Source organism: Lemur catta, chromosome 3 (assembly GCF_020740605.2).
Source record: "Lemur catta isolate mLemCat1 chromosome 3, mLemCat1.pri, whole genome shotgun sequence".
NCBI lineage: Eukaryota > Metazoa > Chordata > Mammalia > Primates > Lemuridae > Lemur > Lemur catta.
Genome location: NC_059130.1, coordinates 29,902,503 through 29,917,622, shown reverse-complemented (window position 1 = coordinate 29,917,622; position 15,120 = coordinate 29,902,503). Strand labels below are relative to the sequence as shown.

The following is a 15,120-nucleotide window of genomic DNA, read 5'->3' as shown; positions in this document are numbered from 1 at the left end:
TTCTCTGTCTCCTGGCCCTCTCCACCGGGGTCTCGCGCACTCCCACCCGGGTCTCCGCAGGAAGCCGTGCCCTACCCCCCTCCTTTGATCTCCCACTTCAAAGCCAATCTCCGAGCCGCGGCCGCTCCTTCCGCCTGCTTTACAGCTCAGGACTGTGACACCTGAGACCCTGCTCCTCCTCCCCAGCACCCAGCCTCCCTCCAATTTAGGTGGCAGCGCGGCGGCGCGCCGGGGCTCCGGGACTCTGCCCCCGCCTCCCCTCCCAGCAGTCTGTCGCCTACCGAGACCCCCCTTGAGGTCTGGGGAGCGAAGCAACAGGGAAAGCGCTTTAATAAAGAGCTCGTGTCAAGTGATTGGCTGTGACCTCTGCCCTCCCTAGCCTTGCACCCCGGGCTCCTGCTTAACCCTTCGATGCCCGCCCAGTGCATTAAGAGGAATGAGTAGCCTTGTTCCTACTTCCAGAGTCCCCAGGCACTACCCAAGCCCGAAGCCGGATGGGGGCGAAGGGGAAGGTGTCGCCCCCTCCCATCCTCTCTGAGTAGTTCCAGCAGGGGGCGCCGTTGCCTCACTTAGGTGCCTGCCCCCTGGAACCCGGGCTTCAGAGCCGTCCCACTGAATCTAGTGCAGGTTTCAGTGGAGCCGGAGCTCAGCCGCCCATTCCCTTCTCCATCCAGCTCTGGCTCGAGATCTGGGGTTGAACAGCTGGGGGGTCGCCGGGCGTCCGCCGCCAAGGAGTAGAGTGCACCGAGTTAGGTGTGGGACAAGGGGGAACAGGCGAAATGTGGGAAGCACAGGTGGGGAACAGCCACACGTGAGCTCTGAGCATCTGCGCCCCAGGCTAGGCGCCCCCCACTCTCTGCCAAAAGCGCAATTCGAGTGCTCGCCTCTGTCCGCTCCCCCTTCCACACACTGGCGCGGGAGGAGGCAATCTCGGCCCCCAGCGAACACTGGACCCACCCACAGGGCTAAATCCAGAGGTCGGGGGCCCGAGCACAGGGTCTCCCAGATGGGGGGCGGGGCAGGAGGCGGGGCCCCCTCAACCCTGGGCAGGGGCGGGCCGTGCAAGGTATAAAAGTTGTCCGCGCGGGAGCCCAGGCCAGCTTTGGGGTTACCCCCGGACGTGTCTTGGTTCCTGAGTCTCACGACACAGTGAAGGCGGCAGCGACGTCTCCTTCGACTAAAGGACTCAGCGTCCAGTGCTGCAGCCGAGGGATCTAAGCACACTGCCTCCCGCGCCGCCACCATGCCCAACTTCTCTGGCAACTGGAAGATCATCCGATCCGAAAACTTCGAGGATTTGCTCAAAGCCCTGGGTAAGGAAGTTTTCCAGCGCCGGGGAGAGGCTAGGGGGACCTGGAGTCCTCCGAGGTGAGGACGAGAAAGAAAGAGGGACCGGAATTAGGGCGTGAGAGGCTGGGCGTCTGCATCCCCAGAAAAAGGGGCTGGGTCCTGGGGCGGTGGGCCCCGACGCCTAAATCCTGCTTTCTCCCGCGGGGCCCCCACCGGTGCCATCTCCAGCGGTGACTCAGAGCCTGTGAATCAAGTAGAAACCAGAAGCACCAGGTCGTTCTCTAGGGCGGAGGGCTGGCCTCAGCGCCCATCCCTGCTGACCAGGGCACCTGGCTCTCCGCAGTTCAAAAGCTGCCGCTGATAGAGCCCTGAAACCTGCATCCGGGCTGGGAGCCTGGTTACCTGCCCAGCCAAATCCCTCGGAGACATTCCAACCTCCTTCCTGGGTTCCCCCAACCCACCCACCCCCACCCCCGCCGGTAACCCAATCCCTGGGGCAGGTTCATTACCCTCTGCTCCTGGCTGCACCTACCAGGTGATCGGCCACCTCAGTGCCCCCACCCCATTCCTTCCCCTTCTGCACTTTCCACTCCCCGCCCCCCATCTGTGAGACGAATATTTTCCTGCAGCAAGCAGCTCCAGAGTCCTGAAATCGCTCTGAATAATTATCACTTTCTTGGATTTCAACAAATGGCTTCGTGTGAAACTCCGACCCCCCATTTCTGAAAATCCGGATTCCCACCTCCCTCCCTCCCCAGAGGGGCCTGGGCTACAGCCCCGCTGGGTGTGTTGGTCAAAGGTGGGGAAAGCTGAATCAACCCAGACTGCCCCTCCAGCTTTCCCCACCCACATTCTGCCTGCCCTCTGGGGTCTGACTAGGCTAGACGGCCTGAGGAGGGGGACAGAGCCAGAACTCATGCCTGGGAGAAGGCTCTGGAAAGATATAGAGGCTAACTAAGGACCTCAGTCCTTGCAAAGGGCCCTGGGAGCCCTGGAGCCCAAGGGCATACATGCCACCTGCAATTTCAGATTGAACACAGAGACACTGGTTGGGCAAAGGGGGTGGGGGGAGGGCACCCCGTGTGGGGCAGGGGGCTGTTGGAGTGAGTCTGGACCTAAGAAGAGTCTGGAATGCTGTGAGGAGAGCAGGGGTATCCATCATTTCTTGCTGTTAGTTATTCCTGCAGTCTAATTACAATACTTCTTATAGTTACGTCAGTCTTTCTTGCCTTGCTCTTGCTGAAATTAAAGACCAAAGGATAAAAATTTTCCCTGCAGAAAGCCTAGATACCACTCACTCCCCATCTTCTCTGGATTCTGGCCCCTCTCCCCAGTGGATGAAGTGATGCCCCAGCACATCCCCAGGCCCCAGCTGGAGAGTAAGATCCAAAGGCCAATCCTGTTGTCTGTCTTCAGTCTGTTTGTCCTCCCTGCAGGGTCTCTCAGAGCCACGTGCCCTCCTCAGGCCCTGCTAGGGGGCAGATTGAAAGCAAACCCATTAGACAAACACAGTCCTGAGTCAGCCAAGGTCACTGAGCAGGGCCCCCAGCTCCGTAGGCACCAGGGGCTGGCTGGACGGATGTCTCCTCTGAACCCAGCCTTGCCCCTGCAGGAACCTCAGTCCCTTCACATCCCCCTTTGCCCTAATCAAGGGTCCATCCCATGGTGAGGGATGCTCGGGTATTTGGGGGGTATCTGTCCCATCCAGTATCATAGTCTTGGCACAAAGCAGATTCTGTTACTGTAACAGGAAAGATGGATGTTAGATAGCAAGATGGACTTCCCAGGGAGCAGCAGAGAACGTAGTAGCCTCTTTGTCCAAGATGTGTCTCCTCTAGAAAGTCAATAGGACTAGCGAACATCAACCATTTCTCTCTGGACGCAAGAGATCGGCAGCCAACAAGTGGAGCTGCTGGGGCTCCTGGCGGGCCGGGCTTCCTCCCTCCCCATCCCTCCTGTTTGGCATAGGTTGGGTATGCTTTGGCGCTGAGCAGAAAGATGATTTGTTTCTCGAGGAACCCAGGTCTAGAGGAGGGCCAGCGAGTTGGCCAGAGCAAGGGCAGGGGATCCTGCTGCCTGGCCCAGGGCCCTGCCATCTGACCTACTGCATCTCTGAAGGGCTCTGCTCTAGTTCAGGGTGGCCAGCTCAGGTGAGGTGGGGGTGTGGAGCCTGGGCCCCTTCCTGACAAGCCTCCCGCCCTGCTTGTATTCCTGTCAGTTGGGGTGAGCTCCTGTTCCCCCCACCCCTCTTAATAACCGGGGAGCAGAGGGAAGGGGTCCAATCTGGGAAAGGATATGGGGCACACAGGGATATGGGAATCCACAGAGGCGAAGGAGAAGGCCTGACAACCTGAGGGGCCCTGGGGGATTCTGGGGGACACATGAGAGAAGGGGGAGGGGGGAGAGGGGTGTGATCTTTTCTGTCCCTTCTTGTCATGGCAAAGTTCCTTTGAGGGGAGCAGGACACAGGAACCTTCCAGGAAGGCAGGTGAGCAGGCAGATGGATGTGGGAAACTTGAAGCCCCAGCTCTGGCTTTTTCTTCACCTTCCTTTTATCAGTAACAATAGCAACAGTAATAATGGCCATTGTTTCCTAAAAACTTCAAGGTGTGCCTGGCACTGTGTTTTCTAGGTCCTAAACATAACAACACCCCATTTGATAGGCTTTGAAGAAGCTATTGTTTCCATTTTACAGTCAAGGAATCTAAGGCTCAGAGAAGTTAAGCCATTTGCCCAGGGCCACCCAGCCTGCAAGGGGGCTCAGACAGGAGGAAATCACATCCTAATGGATCTTACTCCAGAGCCTCTGGCGTCCCCAGGCTGCTAGCCATTCTGGGGAGGGAAACCGTTGCCCCATTACTTCCCCTGGTGAGAAACTGGTTCCTCATTGTTGGGAGGGGCAGAGACTGGGCAAATGAAGACCTACCTAGCACCAGACAGGTGAGTGGATAGAGCAGAGAGGGAGGTGGCCCCTAATTCCCAGGACATGCAGGGTGGGGCCTGGCTGGGGAGGGTCTGCCCGGCACTTGGGCAGGGGTGAAGAAGACACAGTGACTCTGATGAGCCAACCCAACACGGGGTCTCAAGCCAGGGTGGACAAAAGGCCAAAAGTGAGGTGAACGGAGCCAAGGTGAGCCCATAGAAGGATGTTTGCTGAGTGGGGGACTGGGGAGACGCTGCCCCTGAGGACTCTGGGAGTGAAGAGCTGAGCCCTGGGGAGCCGGATCCAGTCCAGGCCTGCTAACAACTCAACAAGGTGGGGCCACAGCTAGAAGCAGGACTCCCAAGGGCAGGGCTCTGCCTCTCAGACCCCCCCCCCCTGCTAAATCCCTCATCTTTCTGGTCTACATCACCCCCCATCTCTGTCAAGGTACCTTCCTGGACACTCAGGCAGCAGGCAGACACCCCCCGCCCCAAGCAAGTCACAGATCAGCCTCCCCCAACTGCCTCATGTGTGAGGATATGAGACAGGAGCCTGGAGCATCCCTAAAGGCAAGCTTCTCCCATCTCCCCGCAGGGGTGAATGTGATGCTGAGGAAGATTGCTGTGGCCGCAGCATCCAAGCCAGCAGTGGAGATCAAACACGAAGGAGACACTTTCTATATCAAAACCTCTACCACTGTGCGCACCACGGAGATTAACTTCAAGATCGGGGAGGAGTTTGAGGAGCAGACTGTGGATGGGAGACCCTGTAAGGTGAGTGCTGGGAGAGGGCCCTGGGGTCATGCATCCTTGCCCTGCCTCTTAACATGCCATTTTCCAGTCTTTCCCAGCTGATTCTCTCCATTCCCAATGGAGAAACCCCTGGGTAGTGCTGGGGAGAGAAAGGGAATCTATCCCTTATCCCTCTCACTGCATTGTCCCTGCTGTGGGCCCAGCTCACTTGGCCACCTGTCTCTTGCAGAGTCTGGTGAAATGGGAGAGTGAGAACAAAATGGTCTGTGAGCAGAGGCTTCTGAAGGGAGAGGGGCCCCAGACCTCCTGGACCAGAGAACTGACCAATGATGGGGAGCTAATCCTGGTAAGTCCTGCCTCCTCCCACCCAGTAGCAAACCCAGTGCTGCCTTCGGAGATGCTCTGGGAGACTCCAGGGTGCAGGAGGTTCAAGAACAACCAAGGCTGATCTCCCTACCCTCCTCATGGGACTGCTTAGACAGGACTAAGTTGTCCCTATCCCGTACAGGGCCCTTGTGTGAATTAGAAATGCTGTCCCTTTTGTGTGGAGCAAAGGACATGTACTGAGGAGCCCCAGGGGAGATCTTCCTGGCTTGGGGGAGAGGATAGGACCCTGGGGGGCTCTACTGCCATCTCCCTGCAATGATGCCCAGGCATTCTGGGACCAGCTCCTGCCTATTGGTCCTGAGCCAAGAAGCAAGTTTGGACCTGGAGGCCAAACAGAGCATCTCCATTCAACTCTCCCCTTCTAAAGCCACAGGACCCCAGGGGCTGCCCAGGCTAACAATTCCTTCTGTCCTTCCAGACCATGACGGCAGATGATGTTGTGTGCACCAGGGTCTACGTCCGAGAGTGAGTGGCCATGGGTGCAAAAGCTGCCCGAGCCCACCACCCTGCTTCACTCCCACCGTCCCTGCCATTCCCTCCTTCCAGGCTAGCTCTCCCCTTTCCCCATCACTTCTGGGGGTCACTGGGATGTATCTTGCAGGGTTTTGCTTTCTTTGATCATTTCTCCCTTCCCTTGTAAAACCAAAGAGGAATGGCTTGCAAGAGCCCAGATCACCCTTTCCGGAATCACTACCTCCCTCCCCACGTCAGCAGACCCTCCCCAAACCAGCCCAGGGCAGAGTCTCTTAGTAAGGGGAACCGAGGGCCTGAGAGGGAAAGACTGGTCCTCTGGCTTCCACTCTGTCCCTGTAGCCTATTCAGTTTAGAATATTTATTTGTTAATTTTATTAAAATGTTTTTAAAAAATAAAACCTGTTTGTGGCTCATTGGGCAAGGGATAGATAAGTTGTCTGCATTCAGCCTTAATCTCTGAAATGTACTGTGGCAAGAGTTATGGTTCCAGCAGCATGGATCTGAGTTGGACAGCAGGGAGGGGACAGTCCTCCCGGTCACCCTTCTGACCACCACCCCTTCATCTGCTGCTGAATCCACAAGCTTCACTTTTACTTCTTCTCTGGCTTCCAAGGTCACCAGGGCCTCCTCCTCCTCCTGACCTGGGGCACTGACTCCCATCTTCTCCTCCCATGTTTTCCACGATGGTGACCCAGCTTCCTCCTCCTCCTCTGTCTCCAATTGTTCTTCTCTTTCCTCCAACCTTGGCCTGTGAGTGACCCCAGGCCTGGCCTTGGCCTCCCACATGGTTCTAGATGAGTTCATCGACACCCACAAGCTGACCTTGCTCCTGCCTAGGTCTCTCGGTGAGAGGTCCCTTCCTGCCTCTCAGCCCTCTGTGTCAGACACAAGCCCATCTCTGCCACCACCCTTCCTCCTTCCCTCAAAATCTCTCATACACCCTTCTGCCCCTGGCTTCTAGACCTTCCAGGCCCCTTGGAGCCTCCCCCTCCACACTCAGGTCTATACCAAATCTTCCAAATTCCAGCATGATCTCTCCCAAACTCTCCCCTCCTTCCCCAGGCCACTGCCCTAGACCAGACCTTCTCGTCGCTCAACTGGTTTTATAGAACAGCAGTTTCTAACTGGTTTGCCTGTCCTGCTGTCTCCACTATCACGGCAGGACAGAGTGAAACGAGCACAGTTGTTGGAGTAAGAGGCACCTGAATCCTGGTTCTGCCATTTGCTAGTTGCATGACCTTGGACACGTTACTTAGTTTCTCTGAGCCTTAGTTTTTTGCATTTTTAAAACACAAATAATGTAATTTAATGGCTTCCCAGTACAACTAGGAAGCTCTAGCTGGGTCTGTCTTCAGGTGTGGCTAGGTCCAGAGTTTGAAAGAAGGTCATCAGCCTCGCCCTGTCCACACATCCTGCTCATCTCTGTTTCTTGTGTGCACTGGCCACATTCAATCCTGTCACACACAAGCTTTCTCCAAGTCAAGGGAAATGGACTCCTGATGCCCCAAGATTACATAGTCACAGCTTGAGATCCAAAAAGAAGAGGGACTCACTCCTAGGGGCCATATCTTCAACATCCCAAGACAGTCTGGTTGTGCTTGGATCACATGACCATCCCTTGGACTAGTTGGTGTTGGCAGGGCAAAGGGTCAAACGACTGGCCAGGCCTGGACCTCATGCCACACTCATGGCCAAGAAACAGGGGGGCATTGTGACAATCCCTCCAGAATCCCAAGGGACGGGAAGGAGCAGTTTTCCAACAAAGAGGGTCACTATGAGTCTGACTTCTAATCTATAAAATAGCAATTGGAAATAACATCTACCTCACAAGATAGTCTTTCAGAGTTAAATAAACTAAGTGTTATTAAGCACAGAGCAATTAGGATAGGAAGCCCTCAAAAAATGACGGTCTTACTTCTCCGATCTGCTCTCCACAATTCTGCCAGGGGTTCTTCTAAAACAGAACTTTTATCACTGTTTAAAAAACAACAAAACAAAAACTTACCTTAGCTGAAGCCTCTCTTTTGTCCAGAATAAAGTCCAAACTGGTATTAGAGGCCCTAAAGGGGCCCTAAAGACATGGCCCCTAGCCCTTACCACACCCCCCACCCGGATGGCACGGTTTGCCGCCCTCCCCACCCTTTGGCACCTGCCCTCTCCGCCCATTGGCACCTGGCCTTCTCCAAGCCTTAGCTCCTTGCCTGGCCCAAAGCAGCCTTTCCCTCCATTAGTGTTGACAGTCAGTGTCACGCTTCACAGCCTCTGTGTGGCAGGTGAGCCTCCTCTCCCAGCAAGACCAGGGTGCCCTGGGGCCTCCTGCTCCTCTTCCCAGAGAAGCCACATTCTGCAGTTGAGGGCAGAGGTCCAGGGAGTGGCAACCGGAGCTTTTGGCCAAGTGAGTCCCCTCTCTAAGTGTTGGGTGGGGGAGGTGAGGGGCTCTTTCATTTAATTATCCAACTATTTGCTGAGAGCCTCCTAGGAGCCGGGCCCCCTGCTAGGTACTGGGAACACAGAAATGAATCAAATAGACAAGCTCTCTGCCCTCACGGGGCCTGTGGGGGAAACATACCGTTAGTGGGGAAATATGGAAAGATAGACAATTACAAAATAAGTGCACTAATAAATACGTAATTGCATATTGTGGTAAGTTCTGTAAAGGAAAAGGCAGTGGGGAAAAGAATAACGGAAACAGGGAGGAGCAGCGGGTGAGCAGGGGTGTCAGGAGAGGGGCTTGTAGGACTGGCAGAGTACAGAGCAGAGAGAAGGTGCTCTGGGCAGAGGGAATCTTGGAGTAAAGGCCCTGAGGCAGCAAAGCATTTGGGGCCCCAAGGTCTCTGACTGTAGCGCAGGGAGGCTGGAAGGCCACAGAAAGACCGAAGGCCACACTGAGTACTTCTTGCTTTATTCTAAGAACAACGAGAAGCCATCAGAGGATTTTAAAAAGGGAGTGGCATTGCGTTTGTGCTTTTAGGAATTCCCTCTGGCTGCCAGGTGGAGACCCCTTGGAGCAAAGGGAGAGTGAAGGAAGAGCCAGCAGGAAGCTAGTGAGACTAGCAGGCAGAGGGAAATAAGGTGGAGGGGACAGACAGACGATGAAGTGCACAGGACAGGGTGATGCACACGTGGGAGGCAAGGGGATGAGAGAGACGGGGGTGTCCAGAAGGGCTCAGGGGCTTCTGGCTTTGTTGGGAGACTGGTGGTGCTGTTGTCAGAAATGGAAAAATGAAAGCCAGTGTGCTGGCTCATGCCTGTGATACTAGCACTCTGGGAGGCCGAGGCTGGCAGATCATTTGAGCTCAGGAGTTTGAAACCAGCCTGAGCAACATAGTGAGACCCCATCTCTACAAAAAAATAGAAAAATGAGCTGGATGTGGTGGCGCACACTTGTAGACCCAGCTACTCGGGAGGCTGAGGCAGGAGGATCAATTGAGCCCAGGAGTTTGAGGTTGCAGTGAGCTATGATGATGCCACTGCACTCTAGCTCAGGCAGCAGAGCAAGAGCCTATCTCAAGAAAAAAAAAAAAAAAGGAAAAACAAACCTACTGGGCTGGCTGCTGAGAGAGTCTTTCTGGATGCCTGCTTTTTGTTTATTTGGTTCCAGAAGACCTCGAACTCCTCAGCCCTCACTTCCTCTCCTCTCTGCATCTCCTCCTGGCACCTCACCCCATCCCTGGCTCCCAGCTCCATCTGATCTCCCCATCCAGGTCCTCAGCTCCCCACTCCCCGCCCTCCCCAGGCCCTGGTGGCTGAAGCTCTGTTTGGAGCATCTGCTCTTATTTCTCTGTCTAGTTTGTCTCTTTTTGGAACAAAGTTGTTGAGAAAGGCAGAGAAAGGAGGCCTCTTTCTAGTTCCCAGGAGATCCCTGAGGGCAGGAGCTGGGTCTCCATGGCACACTGGGGGCTCCCTGATTGCAGGAGCTGCATCTCACCCTGAGAATGGGGCTCCCTGAGTGCAAAGCGGGGGCTTGTCTCTTTCCCTAGCTCTGCTTCTCCAGTACTTCCCTGCCCGCCAGCCTAAGACGACAGTGAAGTCAGTCATGGACCCGGAGATTGGATCAGGGAGGGGCCACCTCACCCTGCTGGTCCAGCCAGGCCCAACCCATGAGAAAGTCCCTCCAGCTTCCCCCTCCCACCCCGAAGGCCCTCTTGGGCTCCTCTTCCGTTACCTGGGCCTTGGTCATGCACTCAGCGGTGCATTTGGGAGAAAATGCACAGAGGCCCCCATCCCCTGCCTGAATCCCCAAAATTCTGTGAGATCTCTGTGGGCAGAAAGCCATCTCTTCTCTGAAGTCCAAGCTTCTTAGAGCCCAACCAAAGAGGAGGCAGCCAAGGGGCCTGGGCCACCAGGTGCCAGTCCTGCCGGGGCTGAAGAAGGAGGGCCAGAGAGGCTGGAAGAGCAAAGACGGGCGGGGCACATGTGGGCAGAGAATGACTCTTGCTTTGGGTGGGGAGGCGGACATACATGGCGGAGGTGCTGACAGGCACTGGGAGAGTCTGCACCAACTTCTTAGGGGTCCCCCAGTAAAAGACAGGAGTATGGAGCTGAGAGAAGGCCCAGAGATGTCAGAACCCAGAGATTCAGAGCACAGCTGAGACTAGAGAGGACAAAGCCCAGGGGGAGTCCAGGGCTCAGTGATGCATCTGAGGCCCCAGTACTGGGGGCAACCCCATGCCTGTGTGTGACAAGAAGAGCCACGTTGTGGGAGGCCACAAAGGAGGGCTGTCCAGCCAGAGATGGGAACAACTCTGACAGAGAGAAGGAGAGAGACAGAGCACGAGACACACAGAGAGAGACAGAGTGAGACAGAGACAGAGAGAATCAGAGACTGAGAGAGACACGCACAGAGACAAAGAGACAGAGATAGAGAATGAGAGATAGAGAGACACAGAGAAAAGAGAATGAGACACATAGAGACAGAGAGACAGAGTGAGACAGAGAGACACAGAAAAGTGACACAGAGAGAGAAATGACAGAGAGAGAGAGAGAGAGGAAAGGAGGAGACTGGGGGAGGGCGACACAGGAGAAAGTGGGGGAGATCCAGACTCAGAGACTGAGACACTCAGGAGGAGGGGGAGAGGGAAGAAAGGGCCCCAGGGCTGGGGGGCAGAGGAGAGGGGACGTGCCGGCCAGGCACTCTGACCCCAGGTCCTGACAAAGAGCTGCCTAAGGACAGAGCCACAGGTGCAAGATGGATGGGACTGGGGCCGCTGGGCCCTTTGTGGCGGGGGATGAAAGGGAACAGGCTCTGAGGAGCGTCCTCCAGGGCCCCCCACCCCTTGTGGCTCCCCTGCCCCTCCCACAGTGACCTCTGGAGCCTTCCAGTGTTGGTGGGAGGGGGCAGGCGCTGAGAGAGGGGGAGGGAGGGGAGGCACTGAGTCCAACCAGGTGTTTCCCCTGGCTGGGCGATCCCACCTGAGAAAGATGGGAGGGGAGGGGAGGGGAGGAGAGGCTGGGGGGGCCTTAAGTCTATGGAGAAAGTGACTCAGTTACAGGCAAATAAAATACACCGGCCGGGCCGACAGTGGCCCCAGCAGAGGTGGTTGAGACTGTTGTTCTAGTGACCTTCAGGGGTCTCCTGGCCAGGGCTTCCCACCTCTCTCTTCTTGGGGCCTGGCACTGCCCTCCTGACCTTTTGGCTTTCTCCTGCCCTGTCCCCTTTGGCGCTGCCAGTTGAGGAACCAGGTCTGTTCCTGCCCTGGATAAGAATCTCTGGGCTGGGCTCTTCCCAGGCAGCGGCAGAAACCTGGCAGGCTGACAGCGGCCCCGCCCCCAGCCAGGGCTGCCAAGAGCTCCCGCTCCAGGCCCCTTCCTCACCCTCTCTCCCAGGGTTCAGTGCCACCTTCCTTCAGTCCCTGGGTAGACGGCCATGCTGTCTGTTCTTGGTCTCCTTACAGAGGATGGGACCTAAAGGAGCCTCCTTCCCCTCCTGTGTCTAACCTCCTTCTCTTCCAGTGACACCCAGACCCTCTAGAATGCCTTGCCCACCCCCATTCCACTCAAAGAGAAGACCTCCGAATGTCCTTGCAGGAGGCAGGGCCCCTCCTTTGGCTTTTTCCTTGAGGGTCCCAGAAACTGAGTGCCCCTCCTCTGCCCCCCGCCCCCATCAGTGCCTGCCCGAGCCACCTCTGCCCCCTCCCCCAGCTCCCACAGCTGCTCTCATCAATCCCCCCACAGCAGGGTCAGCCCCTCGCCCAGTCACTGGCACTGAAGGGGGTCGGGTGAGATAGGGTTGACCCCACTTAACCCCAGCCCCTGGTCTCCTCCTGAGCCATCATTCATTCCCCATGACACTCTGGTCTCTTTCTCATCCCTTGGAGCAGCAGCCCCCCAGTCCTCCAACTGGAAGGGACTTTAAAAGGTCATCCCCTCCATTCTTCTCCCTCCTCATCAAATGTCTGCCTGCCCTGTGTCCCTGCCCAGCACCCCAGGAATTCAGGCTGCTCCTTGTTCCCGTCCCAGCCCACCACAGGCTGGGCCAGCCTTTCCAACTTCACCCCAGGATCCAGCCACTCATGGGGGAGTGGGGAGACTGAGAGCAGAGAGGAGGGCAATTCTGGGAGCCACCAGGCAGGACTGGGGGCGTCTGGAGGACTCTGGACTAGGCCTCAGCTCTCACCCCCGCCCCTTGAGGTGAGCGGGTGAGTCAGGCCAGGCTGGGACTGAAGCTGGTGACTCAAGAGTCCTCGGCAGCCAGCCCTCCCTTCCGGCCACTCCACAGTGGAATCTTAGACGCTGGGAATTCTAGAATCAGAGTCCCAGAAGGAAGGGACCTCAGGGATCGTGCCTCTCCTTTGTGTGAGAGGAAACTGAAGGGAGGACTACAAGGGGGCGTGGCCAGCTTGGGGGTCACTCGGGTGTCAGGGGAATCACTGGTCACACAAGAGGGGCTGCTTGGGTTTGGTACAAACCAGCTTGGTCTCAACAGGTGCCAGCTAGACCCTCCACATCCTCCTTCTCTCCAGGGAGGGGAGTGGGCGCTTCATTGTGAAGAGAAATGTCAGTCTCTCCCACAGCGTGACTCCCACCTTCACCCTGGAGCAGGAGAGCCCCTGCCCTTGTGCTGGGCCTCCCTCCTCTCCTGCTCAGCTGCAGACCATGAGGGCAGGACAGGTGTGGGGCCCTCCGGGCTCAGGTGGAGGATTACAGGCTAAGGTTTCAGGAGGAGCCTGAGGGCAGGGGGGTCCCGGGCCCAGCCAGAGCTGTGTAGGGAAGAGCCACGCTCCTGGCCCAACCTGAGGGAGGGACCCAGGAGATCCTGAGGCCCAACCAGCCCCCAAATCCACCTCAGCCCACCCAGGGATGTGCCCAAGTCTAAGCAGACCCGAGAGGAGACAGGTCACCCCACACTTGGTCACACATGGGCACAAGTGTCATTACTGTTTGCAGGGTCTTCAAGTCCACTTGGGGTGCCTGCGGCAGGTGGGTGGTATTTGTTCCCTCAACAGACATTTACCGAGCACCAGCCATGTGTCCAGACACCGCGGCGAGCAGGGCCCAGGCACTCGCTGACTTGGGCGATTGCACATAGCCTTCTGTCCATTGAGGAAGTATTTCCTGACCTCCTACTATGTGCCAAGCACGTCGGTTCCTGCACCTCCCTGTCTGTTCCAGAGCCAGGATGGGACCTCCAGAGCAAGCTCTGTGGGACAGGTGAAGTGAAGGGCATGCTCTTCTTGCCACCTCCAGCCTCTGCCACCCTCAGCCTGCCTGGGTCTTAGCTCCGGCCTCCTTCCTCCTGGCTGCAAGTAGAGGCTAAATCTTTCAGTGAAACTTTCCTGCAATTGTCCTCCTGTCATCATGGCCCCTGACACAGAAATCAACCAAGAAACTGTGGAAACACAGAGGCAGAAAGGTGAGGTCATCCTGTCTAGCACCCAGTCTCAGGGCAAGAGCACATTCCACGAATGAACCAACGAACCGGCTGAGTCCCAGATGGCGAGAGTCCATCCTCCCGCAACCCTGTCTGGGACATTCTTTCCCAGGGTTTGCTGCCATTCCTCTAGAGAAGTCCTTCCTGAAGGCTAACTTAAGTGCCTTTTGCTGTAGCTTCAGCTCCTCAGATGGAGAGAATCCACCCTCCCGCAACCCAGTCTGGCACGTTCTTTCCCAGGGTTTGCTGCCATTCCTCCAGGGAAGTCCTTCCTGAAGGCTAACTTAAGTGCCTTTAGCTGTAGCTTCAGCTCCTCATGGTGATGAAATGCAGAGGACAGGCTGCTTTCCTCAGGGGCCGAGGGACTGGGATGGGGAGTAGTGTGGGCACCCAGGTGGGGAAACTTTCTCCTCCTCTCTCAGTTTTCTTTTCTTTCTCTTCTCCACACCTCATTCTCTCCCCTTCCCTCCTCTCTCCTTAGTCCCCCACTCAACTCCCAGCTCCTGGCTGGAAGCCAGCATTGTTCCTGCCTGGCTCCCCTCTCCCCCTCCTTCCCTCCCTGCCCCCCTCCAGCCAGCCCTGGGCCCTGGGGCACCAGCCTGCCCAGTTCCTGGCGCAGCAGCCCCAGCTGGGGGAGGGCAGCATAGGAGACCTTTCTTGCCCCATCTTCTGCTTTCTCGTCACTCTGCCCTTCTAGTCCCCACTGATGGCCCCCACCCCGGCATGGAAGGCTAGGGAGCTTGGATTACTCAGGCCCCTGGTTATTTTTAATACCACCAGCTCAGGAGATAAATATACCTTCCCCTCCCCCTAGTTGTCCTGGGCAGACTTAACATCCCTTCCAGATTCCCTCCTTCCCCTACCATTCATCCAGCCTTCTCAGAGTCGACTGGCCCCTAATGCCTTTTCCTCACATTCTCTCCTAGTCAATCCCTCTGGACCCTGGCCTCTCTCGGCAGGAAGACAGCTTGACCCCCGTCTCATAAATGGGGTCGGAGGCAGAGCCTCGGTGTCCTGGCTCCACCTAGTGGTTCTTGAGACATCACACCCCCTGATGCCACCGGGGTTGGGGCAGGGCTTCAGATCGCCCTCGGGAGGCGGCGCTGAAGAGCAGTCGTCCCTCCTGCTGCTGGGTTTGCTTGCTAGGACCCAGCCTTGGCCCTGAGACCCCTCTCCTATGTGGCCAGGGGAGAGGCTGGTGGTCTGGATCCCACTGCCTCTTCCTCCTTGTTACCCCACACCATTCTGTTAAATACCACAATGCAGCTCTCTAGAGAGGACAGAAGGGGGATCGAAACAGATCGTTGTTCATTCCTAGATTGTTGGAGTCTCCGGAAATGAAGAGGCCATCAAGGTCCACTAGAACCGATCCCAAAAAATGAATGGGTGGTTATCTGGTCTGTGCTTGAACACCTCTGGCAACA

The 15,120-nt window shown here is 56.6% G+C and overlaps 1 protein-coding gene across 1 annotated transcript; it reads left to right on the top strand.

The window, feature by feature from the left end:
* The first annotated feature begins 1,243 nt into the window (after positions 1 to 1,243).
* On the top strand, positions 1,244 to 6,218 carry CRABP2 (cellular retinoic acid binding protein 2). The gene is made up of 8 exons (XM_045546510.1): positions 1,244 to 1,313; positions 1,434 to 1,543; positions 1,655 to 1,769; positions 2,625 to 2,669; positions 2,727 to 2,843; positions 4,808 to 4,986; positions 5,195 to 5,311; positions 5,771 to 6,218. The coding sequence occupies exons 1-8, from the start codon at positions 1,244 to 1,246 to the stop codon at positions 5,819 to 5,821; spliced, it is 804 nt and encodes a 267-aa protein (XP_045402466.1). The 3' UTR covers positions 5,822 to 6,218.
* The last annotated feature ends 8,902 nt before the right edge of the window (positions 6,219 to 15,120 follow it).

Bases quoted from the DNA above. Each gene is read 5' to 3' on its own strand.
- CRABP2 (XM_045546510.1), top strand. From the start codon at position 1,244: ATGCCCAACTTCTCTGGCAACTGGAAGATCATCCGATCCGAAAACTTC. The intron at 1,770-2,624 runs GTAACCCAATCC...CCCTCTCCCCAG, and splicing joins ACCCACCCCCACCCCCGCCG to TGGATGAAGTGATGCCCCAG. The intron at 2,844-4,807 runs GTAGGCACCAGG...ATCTCCCCGCAG, and splicing joins TGAGCAGGGCCCCCAGCTCC to GGGTGAATGTGATGCTGAGG.